Here is a 19,229-nt window from a genome sequence, read left to right on the forward strand (position 1 = left end):
AGAAACACTCACCGCCTGCAGAGTTACCAGCCACACACGCTGGCAGGCAGCCACAGCGGATAGAGATGCCAAGGCCAGGTGCCGCCGGGGCACATTACGTCGCACGCGCGGCAACCTAGCTGGCATGCAGGGGACATTGGGCGAGGCGGCGCTGGATTTGGAGCAGCTACAATCGACAATCGAACTGAACGGACGCTTCGCCAACACCACCAAGCACCGATCCACCATTTCAAGGCCGCCACTACCACGCCAGCTCCCTGCAACGTGCCGAATCAAATCTTCCTGACGCACTGGTCCGCAACAAGCCTGCCGTACCGACCATCTCAGAATTGCAACTTGGGCTCCCGTCACCATGGCGCAGGGGGACTCGGAGAGGCTGCGCGAGGCTCAGAAGCTCGCCAAGTCGGATCCGCGCAAGGCAGAGGAAATCTACAAGGACATCATCTCGAAGCCCCCATCCGTGACATCCGAAGCCGCCATCAGGGAATACGAAACCGCCCTCGTCAGCCTGGGGGAGCTGTACCGCGATCAGAAGTGAGAGAGCCCTGGCTGGCACGCCCAAGGGAGCAGAGATCGTCGTCTGACACGGCGCGCGCAGGAACACAGATGAGCTCGTGGGCTTGGTAACAAAGAGCAGGACAGTCTTGTCCTCGTTCGCAAAGGCAAAGACGGCCAAGCTGGGTACGCCTCCGTTCCCACAGTCATGCTTATGCTTGTCTGGGGACCCCGCCCCGAAATGCTGACCACCTCGTGCGCCAGTCCGCCAACTTCTCGGCCTCTTTGAAGCCATCCCCAACTCTCTCGACATCCAGATCTCCGTCACAAAATCCTGTATAGAATGGGCCACGTCGGAGCGCCGGAGCTTCCTCCGGCAGAACCTCGAGACGCGCCTCGTGACGCTGTACATGGCCAAGCAGTCCTACTACGACGCGCTGACGCTGATCAACGGCCTCCTGCGCGAGCTCAAGCGCATGGACGACAAGCTGGTGCTGGTGGAAGTGCAGCTGCTCGAGTCGCGCGTCTACCACGCGCTGGGGAACATCCCCAAGGCCCGCGCCGCGCTGACCAGCGCCCGCACGTCGGCCGCCTCAGTCTACACCCCGCCGCTCCTGCAAGCCAACCTCGACATGCAGTCGGGCATGCTGCACGCCGAGGACAAGGACTTCCAGACCGCCTACAGCTACTTCATCGAGGCGCTCGACGGCTACCACACGCAGGACGAGCCGGCGCGCGCCCAGGCCGCGCTGCAGTACATGCTGCTGTGCAAGATCATGCTGAACCTGGTCGACGACGTCAACCAGCTGATGACCTCCAAGCAGGCGCTCAAGTACGCCGGCCAGTCGCTCGAGGCCATGAAGGCGATCGCGCGGGCGCACGCGAACCGGTCGCTCGAGGAGTACGAGCGCGCGCTGGCGGCGTACAAGTACGAGCTGGGCAGCGACGCCTTCATCCGCAACCACCTGCGGCGCCTGTACGACGCCATGCTGGAGCAGAACCTGATTAAGGTGATCGAGCCCTTCAGCCGCGTCGAGATCGACCACATCGCCAAGATGGTCGGCCTCGACACCCAGCAGGTCGAGCGCAAGCTGTCGCAGATGATCCTCGACAAGGTCATCATCGGCGTGCTCGACCAGGGCGCCGGCTGCCTCATCATCTACGACGAGACCCAGCGGGACGAGGCCTACGACGCGGCCCTGGCCACCATCGAGAAACTGAGCAACGTGGTCGACGTGCTCTACATGAACCAGGCCTCGCTGCTGGAGTGAGACGGCGGGGTGTCCGGGGGGTGTGTATGGGTGGGCTTGGAAGTTGTAATTACTACGCAGAAAACCAGTCACAGGTACTACACTACACACGCTGCGCAGAACCCCTAGAATAGCTGGCGTGAATGAGAAACCCGTGCAACATTTCCGCTGGTATCAAGCCTAAATCTGTTTGTCTCCCCCATGACCCATTCAAACCGCCATCCGTACTCCAATTCACACACAAAAGCCCCGGCCCAGTTGCCATACCTCGTACTTGTTACATGTACATCAAACTCATGATAAACCCGCTCATCATCAACATCATTTCCATCACCGCACCGTCCCGTATCGTACCATAAACCTCTCGCAGACACACACACACAAACCCTGACAACATCGCTCCTCCGTCACCTTTTTTTTGCTGTCTTTCCCCCTTCCCCAAAACACAACCCCAATACCCAATCAATCACAGTCCCACATCAAACCACAACGTCCGTTCCCATCCCGACCCCCGTTTGGGAGACCCCCGTTTGGACGTCCCCCCTCCTAGGGGGAACCAAGCCCAACCGCCTCCTCTCCTCCCCGACCAGCAGCGCAAACACGCGCTTGGCAATCGCCGCCTCGTCCCACCCGCCTCCTCCTCCTCCTCCTCCTGCTGCTGCTGCTCCTCCCGCCGCGCCCCGACTCCTCGCCGCCGCCGCCGCCGTTTCCCGCAGGAACGCGTCGACCACGTCCAGGTGCCACGCCTCCAGCGTCAGGCTCGCGCCCTGTGCCGAGACCACCTTGCCCAGGAGGTGGCGGCTGCTGCTGCCGCCGCTGCTGTTGCGGTGGCTGCTGCTGCTGTCTCTGGCGCTGGCGCTGGCGGTGGAGGCGTTGGGGTTGGATGTCATTGGAGAGGGGAGGAAGGAGGAGGAGGAGGACGAGGGGCGGGCGAGCTCGAGCTGCAGCTGCAGGATGCCGCGGCGGCGGGCCTGCAGGAGCTCGTCCAGGCGGAGCCAGTGGGCGCGGGTCCAGTGCGTTTGGGAGAGTGAGGAGGGGTTGGGTTTGGGTCTGGGGTTGGGGTTTGCGGTGGTTGTGGTGGTTGTGCTGCTACTGCTGCTGCTGCTGCTGGTGGCGAAGGAGGTGAGCCGCGGGGGCTGCAGTTCCGGCTCGGGTCCGGAAGACTCGTCGCCAGTGTTCTCCTCGTCTTCGCCGTCCATGCTGATGACGCTGTTGCCCTCCCTGGCGCTTCCGCTCCCGCTCTGGGGCGGGTGGTCGTTGTCCCTCTCGGGCGACGTGCTTGGGCGCCGCTCGACCCGGGCTTGCGCCTGCGCCAGCGGCGAGAGTGTGCTGCTGGTGAACTCGACCACCCGGCCGGGCGTCTTGGGCTTGAGCGGCGAGCGGATGCACGATTTACCGGGCGAGGCGGAGCGGTCCGGCAGCGGCTTGAGCGGGGCCGCCACGAAGCTTGGCTCTTCGTCTTCGGACTCCTGCTCTGCTCGCGGCCGAGACGGTCCTTGCGTTTGCGGACGACGCGACTGAGAGAAGAAGGCTGAGACTTGGGTGTTGCCGAACAGGGAGCTTGCTGGCGCGGTAGGTTTCGGTTGAAAGAGTGTCGTGTTGGACTGTCGCTGCCGAGGGGTGAAGTTCATCTTCTGAGGAAGATGGGCTGGCGTAGCCTCCTGCTCCGGACTCTCCGGCGAAGCAGTGCGTGGGGCCGGGGACGGTCCTTCTTCGGCTGGCCCAGACTGTCGCTGACGGGGCGCAAAGTCCATCTTTTGGGGGATGCGGGCAGGTGTGGCCTCCTCCGAACCCGCCGGTGAGAGGGACCGCGGAGACGGCGCAGCTTCCTGTGCAGTGCTCCTCCGCACGGGGGAAAACAGGTCAACACTCCTCTGGCGATTTCCAATCTCGAGCTGCTTCTGTGGAACCGAGGGCAGCCGCGACTCGGCCTGCGACTGAAGGTATTGAGCGAATAAACCGTTTCCGGACGGCCGCGGTCTTTGGGCTGGCAAAATTTGGGCCCTGGCCGGCGCTGCGCGCGTCTGCTCGGGACGCCGTGGTTCGGCACCTTTGGACATGCCGGGGCCTGACCCCTCCTGCATGTCCGGGAGTGTGGCAGGCGACGAGAAGAACGTGGAGAGGTCCGGTCTCTTCGTCGCAGGGGGGTTGGGACCAGCTGGCTTCTGTTTCTCGCGGCTTTGAGCCAGCAAGCTGAACTCTTCTTCTTCGTTCGCAGGCACGTTTCTTTCAGGACGAATTGGAGGGATTTTCGGGCCTCGTGTCTGGGCGACCATGCTGGGCTCTTCCTCCTCGTTGGCAGGAGCGCCACTATCAGCAGGAGCATTCTTGTCCGAGTACTTCTCCAGCTCATCACTGTAGACCAAACGCCGGCTATTCTGCCTCCACGGGCTCGGTATCTTCCGCCTTCGAGGGGGTTCGAGCACGGGCTCTCGTCTCGGCGGCGCAGTCCTCGGCGCGTAAGGGGTGGGACGTTGGGCTTCAATGGCCCAGATATCCTCCTCCTCTTCTTCCTCTTCCTGTGCTTCCTCGTATATTGTTTGCTGCTGGGCAAATTCGGCGGACGATCCGACAGGCCCGGGCTCCAACACCGGCGCCGGTTCCTCCGTGCGGCCTTCTCGGTTCTCCATCTGATCCTTGTCCATTTCTGAAGATCCGTGGGCACCAGGGCTATTGGGACGCCGGGATGCGAATTGCTGCGCATCTCCGGGGGGGTTGCCGTCTCCCTGCCAGCTCATCGCATCTGCATCATGCACAGAGCCGGCTGCTGGTGAGCTAGCAATGCTGACAGTGGCGTCTCGGTCGTGCTGCCGCCTGTTGGGTCCACTGAACAGTGTGTTGCGTACAGAACCCGAGCCGGTCAGCTCGCCCGGATCCGGGCCAAAGGGGTCGTCCATGGTTTCATGACCAGAGACAGAAGCGCGAGCCGGAGAGAGTGACTGGGCGCCCCGGACGATGAAGTCCTTCATCTGACTCAAAGGCGCAAGCCACGACCTCCGTGGGGACTGGGTCAGCGTGTCCGCCCGCGGCTGGGAGGGCGATCGGGCGGCTCGGGCAGCGGATGCGACAGGAGACTGGCTGGACTTCGACACGGAACCCCGGAATGGGCTCCCGAGCACGCTGTCCCTGCCCGGGGGCGACGGCGGGTCGGACGTGATGAGCTGCAGAGCTCGGCCGGCGCGGACAATGGGGGAGAGACTCGGTCGGTGCTGAGGCTCGGGAGCGGGCAAGTGCACAGACGGAGCTTCTCGGACTCCCACGTTCGACGAGGTAAAGGAGGATAGCTGGTCGGCGGGCGTCTCGGTCGAGTTACGTCGAATGTGATGGGCCACGGAATTGGCGGGATGCTGCGGAGGACTCGCGACCGGGGGCGACGAGGGCATGTCAACGTCGGGGGCGGGCGCCGGGTCCGTGGCACGGTTGTCTTCGGCATCGGAGGGGATGGGCGATGGTGTCTCATCAGGAGTCAACAGCCTGTTCGTATCAGATTGGGGGTTGGACTGATTCACTCTTGACAGCCGCTCAATGGACGGCTGGATGTCTTCGTTTGCGGGCTCTTCCACCGGCGACTGGGGCTGCCGGTAGCGCCGGGGTGTCGCGGCCAAAAGGACGGCCTCAGGAATCTCGGAGAAGGAATCTTCATACCCGCTTGGGTCCTGGGCTTCGGCGTTCTCGGTCGCCGGCTGCCTCGGTGCCGGCGACTGGCGATCTCCTTGCTGGAGAGTGTTCTGCGCCAATTGCTTCGCCAGCGGCTGCGCCTGTGTCCTGCGGGGGCTTCGTCTCAGACTTGGTGGTGACCGTGCAGGCGGGAGGGAGGGTTGTCCTTCCGGATGGTGCTGGACGAGGTTCCCTTCAGCCTGGGCGGAGATGCTGGATGCGGCCTCCGCACTAACCTCCCCTTCTGTACCTTTGTTCCGGCTCTGCCTCAGAGACTCCAACGCTCCGTTGATGATTAAGCTTGTGGCCTCGCCCAAATCTTGGCTCTGTGGTGCCATGGCGCTCGAATTTGGTTGCATGGACGGCAGGGAGCCTAGGGAGATCATGGTGAACTCCTCCCCCGCCGTGATGGAGTCTTCCCGGTCCTCCTCGCCACGATCGCCGCTAGTCAGGGACCCGGCGTCGCTGTAGGAATCCGCGCCGCCGCCCATATCCGGCCAATCATACTCGTGTTGGTATTCCGGCTCGGCTCGGGGCAACTGGGGCTCCGGTGGGGGGGCGGGCCGGTCAGTCTCGGGACGGGCCAGCTCGTGGAACTGCTGGCGTCTCCTCGCGGTTGGTGTGGGCTGGTCTGACATGGTCGCCAGCCAGATATCCTCTTCCATGTCATCGCCAGGCTGATTCCTCGTAGGGGCTGCCTCGTCGTGTGGGGGCTCAGTTCCATCATGGCCTCTTACGCCTAATGGCCCCGTATCCCCTTGTTCCGCGTGCGTCGCCGCGTCATCGACGTTCGTCGGCTGTTTCCTTGGCCGCCCCCGTTTCCGTGGTTGACTGCTCGGCGCGCCGTCGTCCTTCGCTGGGGATGTTGCCTTACGCTTCGCGGCCTTCCTTGGCTGGCTGGCGGGGCGCGGCGTGGCCTCGAATCCAGTGTCGGATGTGAGAACGTCCTTTTGCGGAGATGAAGACGCGGGCGCGACGCTGCTCCGACTCCGCGCTGGCGTTCCCGGCCTCTTGCGCCGCTTTGGCATTGGAGTCCCCGACTTGCGCGGCCGACCCCGCCGCCTCGGCGTCGCACTGCCGGTTGCGGCGCCCTCATCGTCGCTCAATCCACGCAATGGCACTGTTTTCGTGATGACTGTCTCCCTCCGCGGTGTAACGCGCCGTCTCGGCGTGGGCGACTGGAAGAGGCGACGACTGGTGCGGCGCGTGCCCTCGTCGTCGGCCTCGACCGTGACGAGCAGCCTCTGCGGCGACAGCTCGTTTCCGATGTCGAGCTCAAAGGTCTGTTTCCTGGGGGACGGCGCGAGCACGGTGTACAGGCGCTCTGCCGCCTGACTCTTTTTCTTAATGTGCGAAGGCGGTAGCATGGGCGGGCTCAGGGCCGGGTCGATCAGCGGGTCGGGCGACGACCCCAGGTCCAGCGTGATTGTGCGCTCCTCCTCCATGGCGCCAGGCAAAGCAAGATGCAGCACAGCGCAACTCACCGCCCGCGCGCCGTGTCGCCGTGTCGTGTTGTCGTGTTGTCGGTGTCGCGGTCGGTATCGATAACGGTGGCGTCGACAGCGGATGGATTGGCCCGCACAAAAAGTCTCTGTGCGACATCGAAATCCCACTCGCCCGCGTCTGTTTACATGCTTCCTCATTAGGCAAAGGCCGCTTTTGGCAGCCTGCCAATCACGGTCGATCGCATGCCGCCTAACGTTGGTTAGCTCATGGGAAAACAATCACCCTCTCGACCCCACATTCTGCGCAGGGGCTTGTCAGCAGCCTGCGGTGCAAGCGATCGATCAACGTCATGGCTTCTGGATTTTTCCACAACTCAAGCAATGCACGACCGTTGAAGGCGCCCAAGCAATTCCATACTAGACTACACGTCCATACACTGCGGATGACTACTGCATCATTACTAATGCGTCGCCATATGCACCAATGCTACTGCATATCGAGTGGGGGAACTCACTCACGGGTACCTTAGGTAGGAGAGTTACGCTTTACGATTCCACAAGCGCCCTTCTGGAGACACGGGCCTGCTGGCTGAACCACTCAGCTTGTACTTTGGTTACGCCAAATTGCGTAACCGGCAATCAACGGCTCGTGGTCTGACATCCGCGATGCCTTCGAACGCTTTGAAATCGGCGCTTTGTCAGACACCGAGAGTCAACCGAGGTCCAGGTGTACATACCTCTATGCATAAGATATATAACGATACGTCTTGAGACTCGTCGACTCAACTCGAACTTCCATCTTCGAGCTTTCACCAAGTTAGCTGCTTGTGCCACAAGTTCACCGTGCCTGTCTTGATCACTCACTCTCCCCGTTATCTTATTCTTGTGCATAAACCGTCATGGCCGTTACATATGAACCGCCCCGCGGCGATGTGGTCGCTGCCCTCAACTTCTACGCTCCGCCCGAGGACGGCTCAGCTCCCTACAACCTGGCCGGCGACGTTCCCCCGGGCGTGACGCCACGCAACTATGGCACCGACACCCAGCAGGTGCTGATTCGCGACGCCCGCGGCCGGGAGGCCGACTTCACCCTCGACAAGGACGCCTTCCAGATCATCCTCAACCAGCCGCCCTCTGCAGAGAAGTCCTTCACGGACGACGCCTCCATCGAGAAGAACTATTACCCCGAGGTTGAGCGCCTGCTGCTGGACACCGTCCCGGGCGCCAACAAAGTCATCATCTTCGACCGTGCGTACCTTCTTGCCCTCTAAATGAATACCTTAACCCTCTGCACTCTACACTGCCCCATCTTTCCCCGGCCTCTACCCCACCCCGCCCCCCGTCTCCCTTACCCAGACTAACCACCCCGCCTTCCCGTGGGAAACAGACACCATCCGACGCACCTCGCCGGACTCCAAACGGCAGCCCGTCGCGCGCGTGCACATCGACCAGACGGCCTCGTCCACGATCAAGCGGGTGCGGCGGCACGCGTCCTCGGCGGCGGAGGCGGACGCGCTGCTGGCGGGGCGGTACCGCATCATCAACGTGTGGCGGCCGCTCAACGCGCGGCCGGTGGAGTCGTTCCCGCTGGCGTTCGCGTCGTCGGCGACGGTGCGCGACGCCGACGTCGTGCCCGTCGAGCACCGCTACCCGGCCTCGGCGGGCGGCTACGTGGGGCAGACCGCCGCGATCCGCCACAGCCCCGGCCAGGAGTGGTGGTACCTGAGCGGCATGACGGGCGACGAGCGCATCCTGCTCGAGTGCTTCGATAGCGAGGCGCTGCGGGAGGGCAGCGGCGTGCAAGGCGGCCGGGTTGCGCACTCTGCCTTTGAGGACCCGCGGACGCGGAAGGGCGCCGAGGGCCGGGAGAGCATCGAGGTGCGGGCGCTGGTATTTGGGCCGTAAGGAGCATGTTGTGTTTTTCTTGTTTCCGGTCGCTAGGTTCTCGCGGAGGTTCGCACTGCTGGTTTACAAAGCACGGAGTTTTAGGCGGTCGTTCGTCTTCATCATATCAGCATAGCGAAGAAATGGCATTGAATTGAGAACTGAAAGTCGGGTATACGGCAAAGTGTGAGAGCCTAGTTACCCTGTTGTATACCATACCCGCCGGCCAACTCCGAATCCCCGTATCCGAGGCTGTATAGTGCCCAAACACAACCAAAGAGACCGAATCCTCAAAAGCAAGACATCATTACTCTGTATCCCCTCCCCCAATGCGCCAGCCAAATCCGTTTGTTTTGTGTCCGGCATTCCTCGCATTTACCTGCCCTCCAAGCCTCTCACTCAGCCCCCTCGTCCGCCGCGGCCGCCCTTCCGGCTGCTACTCCGGCTCATGGGCACGCCGTTCGCGCTCGACTGTCTGCTCATGGGCACGCCCCCTAGAGCAGACCCCTTGGAAGGAGACGGCCCGGGAGTGCCGCCCTGGGCCGGCTTCGGCGTGCCGGCCCTCTCGGCCATGACCGGCTCCACGACGTCCGACAGAAGGGGCAAGCCTAGCTGCTTCCTCACTTGGTTCTCGGACGGCCGCTCGCCCTGGAGATACGCAACGAACCGGCGATCCTGCGCCGGCATGGACGCCGCCTCGAGCAGCTTGCGGCTGCCGTTATCGATCGAGAAGTTGGAGCCCACGCCGTGCGCCTCGTCGTATTGCCGCAGCGCCTGCATCACCATGATGTCGCCCTGCGCTTCCTCCGCACTGAGTGTGCTGGGCACGTTGTATTCCAGCTTGTTGCCCTTGATGTACGTCGACGGGAAGGTGGGCGGCAGCTTCGGGTCCGCCGCGAGCATGCGGTCGAAGTTGCCGGCGAAGTCAAAATTCGCGAGCATCTCCACGCCCAAGAGCTTGTCGTCCAAGAAATTGGGGTTGTTTGCGCCGCCGCGACCGCTGCGCGTTGCGTGGGACACGTTCCGCTCCATCGTGGGCGCCGAAGGAACCGAGTCCGATCCGTCGTTCTCGTCGTTGTCGCCCGCCCCGGAATCGCTGCCGCCGGGCGACCTGATTGGATGTCCGTGCTCGTCAAGCTTGGGCTTATGTGTGAGAATGTATCTGCGCGCCGCCAGAGTGGCCGCTGTGGACGTCATGCTGAGCTCCTTGTCCGTGAAGAGCTTGTCTATGCTGTACACGGCGCCGGCGGTCTTGCGCGAGGCCAGCCGGTCCGCCTGCCAGAGGGGCGTGGTTGCCGAACCATCTAATGCCCGACGCTGTGGCGCCGGCGAGCCGTCGTCGTCATTGTTGTTGTTATTGCGCTTCCGCTTCTTGTTTTCAAACGCCACGTCTTCCAGTTCGCGGCGCTGGCGAGTCGCCCGCTTCCCATGCGCACCCCCTGGGCTCGAGGGGTTGGTGATGCTGAACTGGTTTGGGTGTAGTAAGAGGGCAGAGGCATCCGAAATTTCGAGCGCCTCCTTCTCCTTGTTCAATCGATTCTTCTTGCTCATGATGACATTGATTAAGCGGTCCCGGAGCGTCTGCGCGAGCGCGCGGTATTCTCGATTCGCAGTTTCGACCTTGAAGGCATGCGTGGCCATGTATTCGGAGGTTTTCTTCTCGTAGTCGAACTGTACATTTCGGCGAGCGGGTCAGCTTTCCGCACGGCTCTGCAGGGGAGCGGGATGAACGAGATCGGCGGGAACCGCAAACCTTGTATTTGGTGAGCGCGTAGTCACGCTGCTCAGCCAGGTCCTGAACCTTCTCCATCCACTTGGAGAATCTCGGGCCGGCCCTGTCAAGCAAGGTCTGGGGTCCAGACTGGGCGTCGGCGTCTCCATTGAGCTGCTGAAGTCTCTGCAGGTCTTGCTCAAAGCCGTCGAGTGGCCGATCCGCATATGGATCGACTCTCATGACCAACGTGGTGTCGATTTGGATCTTGTGCAGCTTTTCGCGGTACACCTGGTCCCGGTCCTTGCTCAGCTTCTCTGCGAGCGAGTTGAGACGTTCGTTCAGCATCTGGCGGCGCTTGTCTCGCTTAGACTGCGCAGGAGGCGGCGAGCCGTTGGCGCGGCGGTCCAGACGATGAGCGGCAGCATCGGCCATGGTGGCTTCTGCTGTAGCCATTGCGAGTGTGTGTGCCGAGTCTTCGGCGAACTTTGTTGTTCTCGGGGGGAGTTTTGGACAGAGGCAGAACTTGGAGGCAGAACTGGGAGAACAGACGCCGACCGAGCGGGTTTGCAAAGACGAAATCTCGCTCCGCTCAGCTTGTTGAGGTGAGGATCAAAGTGTGTGAAGAACGTCGGTTTCTGGAAGAGAATACTTGGACATGTACATCGTTTTGCGCAGATGTGTGTAAGTGATCCGGTCTAGTGGGCTGCCTATTCGAGGAGGAAACAGTCGAGTGCTCTGCTGAACAGCGGGTATTATTCATGCGTGCGCATGGGGAAGCCGAGCGCAACCCGGACCGGCTCTAGCCAAGCAGTAAGGTAGCCACCTAGCCGGCCGTGTGCCACCTGAGCTGCAACCGCGCGTAACTTCCTCAGCGGTAGGTACCCTAGTGTAACGTTCGGTACCTTCTGTGCTCCATCAAAGCGCCGCTTTCCCTTTCCAGATGTGGCTTGAATTTGATGATCCCACCAATCGCATGTGCCCACCCTGGAGCTGCGCTTCACTGTGGCTAAGCGCGCCGCCCCTCAGCGGGGAGTCCAATAAGCTCCCTCAGGTCCGCGGTGCTGGGCTTGGAACGGGCCGCAATTGGGAAGCGGCATCGCGCAGCCGTCTGGGTCAGAGCTCCATACCTTACTGAATTTCATCACCGCAGTTTCCCAACACAATGCATGCTTAGATTCGCCTTCACGTGTTGATAGCCACGGGCCCTGCAGCAGCCCACTGATTTTTACCGCGCGGACGCCGATGGACTAAAGCCAGTAATAACTCACTTCACATATCCGATTCGGCTCATGACGCGGTGCTCGTCATGGAGAATCTCACCATTTCCGACCCTCCCCCTCCTCTGCAGCAGGGCGGGCCCGGGGGGGTACCCCCCGTGCTAGGGCGGCCCCCTCCGCCGCCCCAGCAACTGCCTGCCCAGATGTTCACCACCGCCGCTCAACTTCTCGATCTCACCGACAGTAAGGCTTCCGAGATATGGCTCCACACCTGGTTTGATCAGGCGCTGACCGCGGAACAGAAAAGCTCATGGTAGCACTGCGCGACGGACGAAAGCTTCTGGGAATCTTGCGCAGCTGGGATCAGTTTGGTATGAGCCATCACGTCACATCACACCCAGGTGAAGTTGTGCCGAGGAGTCCGAGTTAACGTCCGCGTCCTTGGCCCAGCAAACCTGGTTCTGCAGTCCACCAAGGAGAGGATTTTTGTGCCGCCCGGGACGGCGCCCAACCAGACCCGGGGCCTGTATGCAGACATCGACCGCGGCCTCTTCCTCGTGCGGGGAGAGAACGTGCTCCTGATGGGCGAGATCGACCTCGACAAGGACGATGACCCGCCTCCCGGATATGACCTGGCCGACCTGGAGCTTGTTCAGAGCCTGGCCAAACGGAGAAAACAGCAAGACAAAGCCAAGGAGAAGAAAAAGATTAAGATGCTGGCCACCGAGGGTTTTGAGGGCGAGAACCTGGGTGAAATTCTTCTGTGATGTAGGAAAAGGGGGGGAAAGTCGACGGGGAGACTGGTGGTTTGGAGGCAGAATATTGTGAAATGCCATCCATCCACTTCGGCGGTTTATTCAGAGTCTCCAAGGTCTCATACATGAGAGGCCCTGGAACAGAGCATCGAGCTACTATGCAATTTACGACATGGACCTGGCCCATTTTGCGGCCGCACCCGTGAACCACTTACTTCACTCGCTGCTACTCGGAACTAGGGGAGCTCTCTGGAGTGATTCACGCCTAGCCGATTCGGATACTCAGCGGGCAACGTAAATATACGTATGTATATCTTGACAGCCATGGTAGGTACTGCGCCCTGTTACAGGAGTGCCGACACTAAATGCGTGGTCTCTCTCACATCGCGGGCTCAAAGCCTGCCACCTGGACATCCTTCTCCCATGACTTAGGCCAGTGGCCGGTCTTCCCCTCGCTCCCATCCCAGCCGCCTGCCATCATCGCCGTCGCGATCAGCAACGAAGCCGAGTTCGGGAAGTACGGCGTCGGCACCCTCGACCCGCCCACGGGATACCCAGCGTCATCAAACTGGAAGATCGGATGCAGCAGATACTCGACCGCCTGCTCCGGGTCCCCGAGCCGCAGCGAGTTCATGGCCAGCATGCCAAAGTCCCACCCGTACGAGTAGTCCAGCGCCCACAGCTCCTTGATCAACGCCGCCGTCTTCTTCACCGCCGCCATGTCCAGCGGCGGGCCGCTCGCCGGCGGCGGCAGCAGCCCGAAGATGCCCGCCATGGCCGGGTGATCGTTGGTCGTGGCGTTCGACGTCCACATGCCCGGGATGCCCTCGTACACGGCGTACGCGCCGTCCGCCATCGGCAGCGGCGCCAGGCCGTCCCGCACCGCCAGCCACGCGCGCGGCACGGGCTTGCCCTGGCGCGTCTTCCACCGCACCGCCACGTCCAGCCCGAAGCGCCAGTACGCCAGCTCGAAGGTCGGGTTGACCGTCGCGTTCGGGTCCGTGTTCTCCGAGACCGGGTACATGGGCGGGCCCAGGTCGTACACGCGCGTGGACGCGTTCCAGAAGGCGTACGAGGCCATGAAGTCGGCCGTGGCGGTCAGCACGGCGTCCCAGCGCGCGAGCGTCGCCGCGCCGGGGAAGGCGCGGTACTCCGTCTCGGCGAAGTACATGGGGTGCGGCTGCTGCCAGATCAGCAGGGCGTTGATGTCGCCCGGCGCGCTGCGGCCCGACGGGTCGCTCATCTTGCCCCAGCGCGCGCCGGCGTAGCCCTGCATGCGGGCGCGCGCGAGCGAGGTCGGCAGGAACTGGTGGTACGTGGACGGCAGGCTGCGCCAGAGCAGCGGGAAGCGGTTCCAGCGCGCGAAGGGCAGCAGGTGCCAGAGAGCCATCTCTAAGTGGAACTTGCCGTACCACCCGTTGTTGACCAGGCCGGACTCCTGCGGCGGGTAGGAGGACGCCGAGTTGACGGCGGTGAGGTACTGGGAAAGGATGATGCGCCGTTGGAGATCCTTGGCTCGGGGGTCCTGCACGGCCGAGAGGTCGATGAACGCGCCCGTGGTCCAGAAGGATTTCCACCAGTTGCGGGACGCCGAGACGACTCGCGAATATGTGGTTGTCGGCTGGTCGTAAGCGGCGAGGGAGAAACTGATGACTAGCTGGACGTTGCTTTGGGATGCGGCGAAGGAATAACGATGGGTCCCCGCTGCAGGGCCATCTATCCTTCCCCGACCGGTCCACGCGACGTGTGTGAAGTAAGTAGCACCATCCAAGCTGTGCTTGATCCTGGCTGTGTTCGGAGACAGCTGCTCGAGAACAGTTGAGTGTTTGGATGTGAGGTTGAAGTGACCGACAAATGGAGCATTGAACTTCTCAGTATCGGGGTAAGGAAAGTCGAAAAAGAGGCCGAGCCCCTGTGTCAGCAGCTTCGACTGGACATTGACTGCGACGGTATCCGAGCCGGGATCGGCCCACGTCTCGACCTGGACGGAAGATCCATTGTACACAAAGGACGATGAGAGCCTCCCGGACCACAAGTCGAGTTCCTGGCTCTTTTGTTGCAGGTCGTCCTCGGTCACATTCTGCTGCCCAAACGTAAACCCGACGTTGGCCAGGTTGAGTCGATTGGGGTTCTGAATGAGCCAGGTCGAGATATCATTCTCGGCCGGGTTGGGCATCTCGTAAGTGACCAGCCTGCCGTGTGTCCACATCTGCATGCCCGTGTAGTCTGGACAAAGTAAGTAAGAGGGTGTTATATCGGGGCTGCAGCACGGGGCGTACCTTCGACAGACGTCTGACCAGGCGTCGTCGGGAGACTGAAGTTATGCCAGCCCCATGTCGACATGATGGCATACGGCTTGAACGTCTGCAAGCCCGTGACATCTGCGCCAAAGGCGAAGTTGCCATTGCCGACTTGCAACGGCGTGGAGTCAGAGCTCTGATTCCGCCGGACATTGAACGATTGCACAACCTTTCGGCGCTGCGGAAGAGACACCCCCTCCGCAAGGGAGGTTAGAGCGAGAAGAAGAGACAGGAACCGCATCGTTCTTGCACTATTTGCGCAGCCACCGGTACATACCTACACTGAGATCCTACTCTGACGAGGAACCTGAGCCAGGAACAGGCAATAATGTATAATTGCACAGCACCCCCTAGGCCTCAACCGTTCGCAACCACACGTCCGGATCCCCCAAGCTTGGTACCGGCTTCCCCAGGATTCATCCATCCATAGCATACCCCCAGTGACCCATTTGTCCGGTACAGAGGGGCTGTTGCCATCCCGTACAAGGCAAGGATGGTCATTAGCCGTTGCATGCAGGGTGTGATCCATCTTTGCCGTTCCCGGCTCTGCGGGGTTGTCGGGGCGAAAGTCAACATGCTCGGTACACAATGACCCGATAGCGCCGGCGATACACGGAAGAACGTGAGCTGAAGGAAAAGAACTAAATGGGAAGAAAGGGGTAGAAAACGGGATGAGAGAGAAGACATAAGACAAAAGAGGAAAGAAAGAAACAAGGAAAGCGGAAAGAAGGAAAAAAAAAGGGATAAGGAAAGAAACAGGAGGGGAAAGAAAAAGGAAGCAGAGGGGAAAAAAGGAGAAGAGAAGGTTAGGAATTTAGAGAGCCGACTTCTCGAGAGGTCTTTGTGAAGTTATGGGAGAGACGGAAGAGGTAATGCTCGAGGCATGTTTGTCTGACTTGTTTGGAGTGCCGTACCCCACGATAAATCGAGGATCACGAAACAGTGGACCGAAATTGGGGGAAATTGGGGGATGACTGCTGATGCTGGCATTGGACGGCACACGAGCACCTTGGTGGCGGCTAGCGCGGCACTACCCCGCTAAAATGTGGCGCTCTTCAGTGGCCTGGCCCTGTCTTCAGCTGCTGAGCCGCATCAGCCAGGGCGGGCGCTGTTGCCAGAGCTGGCGAAAGCGCCCGGGCAAGAGAAGTGTAAACATCTCTCCCGTCCCGCATTGATCTGCATTTGTTGACTTTGCAGCCCTTCATCCATCCACCATCATCGTCATTCCCCTCCGCTCCGAATTCCAAGTGGAAAGTTATCGGCCATCCGATTACAGTACAACATCTTTGCAGAACCCGGCATCTGACAGCTTGCATCGGTACCGCATCCCCTGACTCCGCTTGCCCACGCGCTGGTGGAGCAACTCCCAGCTAGCTGCGTCATAACGGACTGCCCCGCTAACCGTAACCTGATTGTCTGACGGCGGCCGCAGTTCAACAGCATCCTTCCGAGCGAGCGCCCGTGCTCCCTGGTTCTCGCCATGAGTTCCTTTCTTACAACTGTGTAAGTTGTTCTCTCGCTGTCGCGACCGCTTTCGCAATGGAAACCCACCGATTGTATTGCCTCCTCCTTCCCTGGCACACCAGGCGCATCCCCCTCTGGTTCGCTTGCCGCACGCGCCTAATGTTGGGTGCCAACACGGACCACTTGCTAACTTGCAGCGCTTGAACGCAGCAATAACCGGACGAAGACCCAGTTTCGACCCCGAGGACCCGGTAAAGGCGGCGCTACGAGCTACCAGCTTCGCCAGTATGCGGAGGCGACATTGGGCGGAGGGAGCCTGCGGAAGGTGGTGAAGCTGCCGGAGGGCGAAGACGAGAACGAGTGGCTGGCAGTCAACAGTATGTCCGGTTGAGTGGCCATGTCGTCTGCGCGCACGCGTGTGCTGACAAGAGCGACGGCAGTGGTCGATTTTTACAACCAGATCAACCTCCTTTACGGCGCCATCACCGAGTTCTGTTCTCCTCAATCGTGCCCGGAGATGAAGGCGACGGACGAGTATGTGTGAGGCACGTGGGTTGCGTTTCACATGCGCTGACGGGTCAGGTTTGAATATCTCTGGCAGGATTCGGAGAATTACAAGCGGCCCACGAAGATGCCCGCGCCGGCGTATATCGAGCAGTTGATGACCTGGGTTCAGAGCAACATTGACAACGAGGCGGTGCTCCCGAGCCGCATTGGTAAGGCACACGAGCCGGCTCGTACACATCGTTGGCAACCGGGACTGACCAGCATCCAGGCGTGCCGTTTCCCAAGTCGTTCCCGGCCCTGGTGCGCCAGATATTCAAGCGCATGTACCGCGTCTACGCCCACATCTACTGCCACCACTACCCCGTCATCCGCGAGCTTGGCCTCGAGCCGCACCTCAACACCAGCTTCAAGCAGTACGTCCTCTTCATCGATGAGCACAACCTCGCCAGCGGGAAGGATTACTGGGGTCCGCTGGGCGACCTGGTGGACAGCATGCTGCGCAGCGACTAGGCCGAGGCCGTCGTTGTTTCCTTTCGACATAGAGGACGTTGGGCTTTTCCTTTGCACGGCGGCGTTCGGTTTGGTTGGGGCGGATACAGGCAGGACCCGTTAGGACCCGTTAGCTGGCAGTGAGTAGGGTTCAGGGCTGGGACAATAAAGCATGCGGGATCATGGTAATGGTATTTGGTGGTTTGGGCGATTGCTGGCAGTGAGGCGCCGCGGCGTCTCTGGGAAGCGGGCTTCTGTAGGGATTACTGTAAAGAGATACGCGCTGCAGCTGAATTGGGTTTTTCCAGCTCTCGAATGGAATGCTCGCCCAGTGTTCAGTACTGCTCATGAGCAAGAAACAACAGTGGGTCAATCAGCTGCTGAAACTGTGCCTTGCCAAGACTTGTCAGAAGCACCTGCCCGATCCCACCCGGAAGGTGTTTTCTGCCTTAGGCAACCACGAACTTGCCGAGCAGCCAAACCCACCCCATTGCTGAAAACTGCACGGAAGCTCGCTTCACGACATTCGAGGTCCGATCAGCCATATCGCATCGCCCACCCCCAGCCACCATGTTCTCGCGCCAGGCACTGCTGCGCTCCGCGCGGACGGCAGCTCCGCAGCGTGCTCTTCTCGGCCAGACCCGCACCTTCGCCGCGCCGGCTTCGAGCGAGAAGGTGAAGCCGCCGGTCGCCCTCTTCGGCCTCGACGGCACCTACGCCACTGCTCTGGTACGCCCGCTCCAACCCGCCCGATTGGTCTGGTCATAGGCACGCAATGGAGGAGGAATGGCTGCCGGGTGCTCCGTGGAGTTCTCGATTGGCCCATTGGCTTGAGGGAACAAGCACGCGAAACGGACGAGACTAACCTGCGTCATTTTGCTTGGGCTCCCTCGAACAGTACACGGCCGCCGTCAAGACCTCGTCCCTCGAGCCCACTGCGAAGGGCATCGCCGCCCTGGGCAACCTGCTGCAGAGAGATGCCAAGCTCGTTACCATCCTAGAGGCCCCGACCCTCACGGCCGCCGACAAGAGCGCCATCGTCGCCGAGCTCCAGAAGAACACGGGTGCCGCCGGCGAGACCATCAAGAACTTCCTCGCGACCCTCGCCGAGAACAACCGCTTGGGTCTCCTGCCCGGCGTCTGCGAGAAGTTCGCCGAGCTCATGAGCGCCGCCCGCGGCGAGGTTGAGATGGTGGTTACTAGCGCTCAGGTACGGGTTCTCCGGCAACCGGGTTGAGGAAGAGGTTGCGGGATGTCTGGTGGAAGGGACGCGGTGTTGACGCATGAGTGCATCACAACAGCCTCTGGACAACAAGACTCTCTCCCGCCTCGAGACCGCCGTCTCCAAGTCGAGCTATGTCGGCGCCGGCAAGAAGCTGAAGGTCACGAACAAGGTGTGTTTATACTCTTCCCGTTCCCCGCCCAACGCGAGGGATTGCCGGCTGATATTCGTAGGTCAACCCCGATATCATTGGCGGGCTCGTCGTCGAGGTCGGCGACAGGACAATCGACCTCAGCGTCTCGTCCAAGGTGGCCAAGATGAACAAGCTCCTCACCGACACTCTGTAGATTACCCCTTTTTCCTTTGTAGCAATGGGACCGTGCTGTTGAGCGGGGAGCTGGGCGTGCGAGAGAAGGGGCGACCGAACCACAGCAGGCTCGCGGTCTAATTTTGAAGTACCCCTGTGTATATGAGCCAAATAGACGACTTGCTGCGTCTCGTTTTGCCTTCGTGCCTGACAGATACGAGGACGCCTGGGGTCTTTGTCGATATATCATGCGTTTACCGTCCGACCTGTTGCGGCAGGTCCTCGTTCCTCTGTTGCGAGTGATCAACAACGATAAGTCAGTCGTCCGAAGAGAGAGAGATCCAGCCTCCGGCTTTTGTTGACGGCAATACTTCATGGAGTCGATGCGTCCAACCCCTGACTACGGAGCTGATTAGGTACTTTCGCAGTGATGCGACTCAACTGTACTGAGACCACACAGCCAGCTCCGTGATTCCACGCAGTTTTCCTCCAACCCGTCACCCCGCACGCTCTAGCTGTGAGG

The 19,229-nt window shown here is 61.0% G+C and overlaps 7 protein-coding genes across 7 annotated transcripts; 5 read left to right on the forward strand and 2 right to left on the reverse strand.

Annotated features, from left to right (window-relative positions):
* The first annotated feature begins 86 nt into the window (after positions 1 to 86).
* Positions 87 to 1,995, forward strand: THITE_2124014 (uncharacterized protein). The gene is made up of 3 exons (XM_003657815.1): positions 87 to 534; positions 599 to 681; positions 760 to 1,995. Exons 1-3 carry the CDS (start codon positions 353 to 355, stop codon positions 1,764 to 1,766), a joined length of 1,272 nt encoding a protein of 423 aa, XP_003657863.1. The 5' UTR covers positions 87 to 352; the 3' UTR covers positions 1,767 to 1,995.
* A 5,631-nt stretch (positions 1,996 to 7,626) lies between these two features.
* Positions 7,627 to 8,941, forward strand: THITE_2124017 (uncharacterized protein). Its single transcript, XM_003657816.1, has 2 exons — positions 7,627 to 8,095; positions 8,235 to 8,941. Exons 1-2 carry the CDS (start codon positions 7,747 to 7,749, stop codon positions 8,750 to 8,752), a joined length of 867 nt encoding a protein of 288 aa, XP_003657864.1. The 5' UTR covers positions 7,627 to 7,746; the 3' UTR covers positions 8,753 to 8,941.
* A 3-nt stretch (positions 8,942 to 8,944) lies between these two features.
* On the reverse strand, positions 8,945 to 11,249 carry THITE_2124019 (uncharacterized protein). The gene is made up of 2 exons (XM_003657817.1): positions 10,485 to 11,249; positions 8,945 to 10,402 (listed from the first exon to the last, which is right to left on the reverse strand). Exons 1-2 carry the CDS (start codon positions 10,896 to 10,898, stop codon positions 9,131 to 9,133), a joined length of 1,686 nt encoding a protein of 561 aa, XP_003657865.1. The 5' UTR covers positions 10,899 to 11,249; the 3' UTR covers positions 8,945 to 9,130.
* Positions 11,250 to 11,493: 244 nt separating this feature from the next.
* On the forward strand, positions 11,494 to 12,636 carry THITE_2124020 (uncharacterized protein). Its single transcript, XM_003657818.1, has 3 exons — positions 11,494 to 11,905; positions 11,965 to 12,033; positions 12,113 to 12,636. The coding sequence occupies exons 1-3, from the start codon at positions 11,752 to 11,754 to the stop codon at positions 12,427 to 12,429; spliced, it is 540 nt and encodes a 179-aa protein (XP_003657866.1). The 5' UTR covers positions 11,494 to 11,751; the 3' UTR covers positions 12,430 to 12,636.
* Position 12,637: 1 nt separating this feature from the next.
* On the reverse strand, positions 12,638 to 15,327 carry THITE_2124025 (uncharacterized protein). The gene is made up of 2 exons (XM_003657819.1): positions 14,697 to 15,327; positions 12,638 to 14,643 (listed from the first exon to the last, which is right to left on the reverse strand). The coding sequence occupies exons 1-2, from the start codon at positions 14,956 to 14,958 to the stop codon at positions 12,797 to 12,799; spliced, it is 2,109 nt and encodes a 702-aa protein (XP_003657867.1). The 5' UTR covers positions 14,959 to 15,327; the 3' UTR covers positions 12,638 to 12,796.
* Positions 15,328 to 15,842: 515 nt separating this feature from the next.
* On the forward strand, positions 15,843 to 17,363 carry THITE_2124026 (uncharacterized protein). Its single transcript, XM_003657820.1, has 6 exons — positions 15,843 to 16,035; positions 16,150 to 16,220; positions 16,392 to 16,558; positions 16,622 to 16,715; positions 16,764 to 16,897; positions 16,957 to 17,363. The coding sequence occupies exons 2-6, from the start codon at positions 16,198 to 16,200 to the stop codon at positions 17,196 to 17,198; spliced, it is 660 nt and encodes a 219-aa protein (XP_003657868.1). The 5' UTR covers positions 15,843 to 16,035; positions 16,150 to 16,197; the 3' UTR covers positions 17,199 to 17,363.
* A 384-nt stretch (positions 17,364 to 17,747) lies between these two features.
* On the forward strand, positions 17,748 to 18,746 carry THITE_2148173 (uncharacterized protein; the record flags this gene model as incomplete). The annotated part of the gene is made up of 4 exons (XM_003657821.1): positions 17,748 to 17,906; positions 18,094 to 18,387; positions 18,479 to 18,571; positions 18,633 to 18,746. 4 exons carry the CDS (start codon positions 17,748 to 17,750, stop codon positions 18,744 to 18,746), a joined length of 660 nt encoding a protein of 219 aa, XP_003657869.1.
* Positions 18,747 to 19,229: the final 483 nt, after the last annotated feature.

This window comes from Thermothielavioides terrestris, chromosome 6, assembly GCF_000226115.1.
Source record: "Thermothielavioides terrestris NRRL 8126 chromosome 6, complete sequence".
Classification (NCBI taxonomy): Eukaryota; Fungi; Ascomycota; class Sordariomycetes; order Sordariales; family Chaetomiaceae; genus Thermothielavioides; species Thermothielavioides terrestris.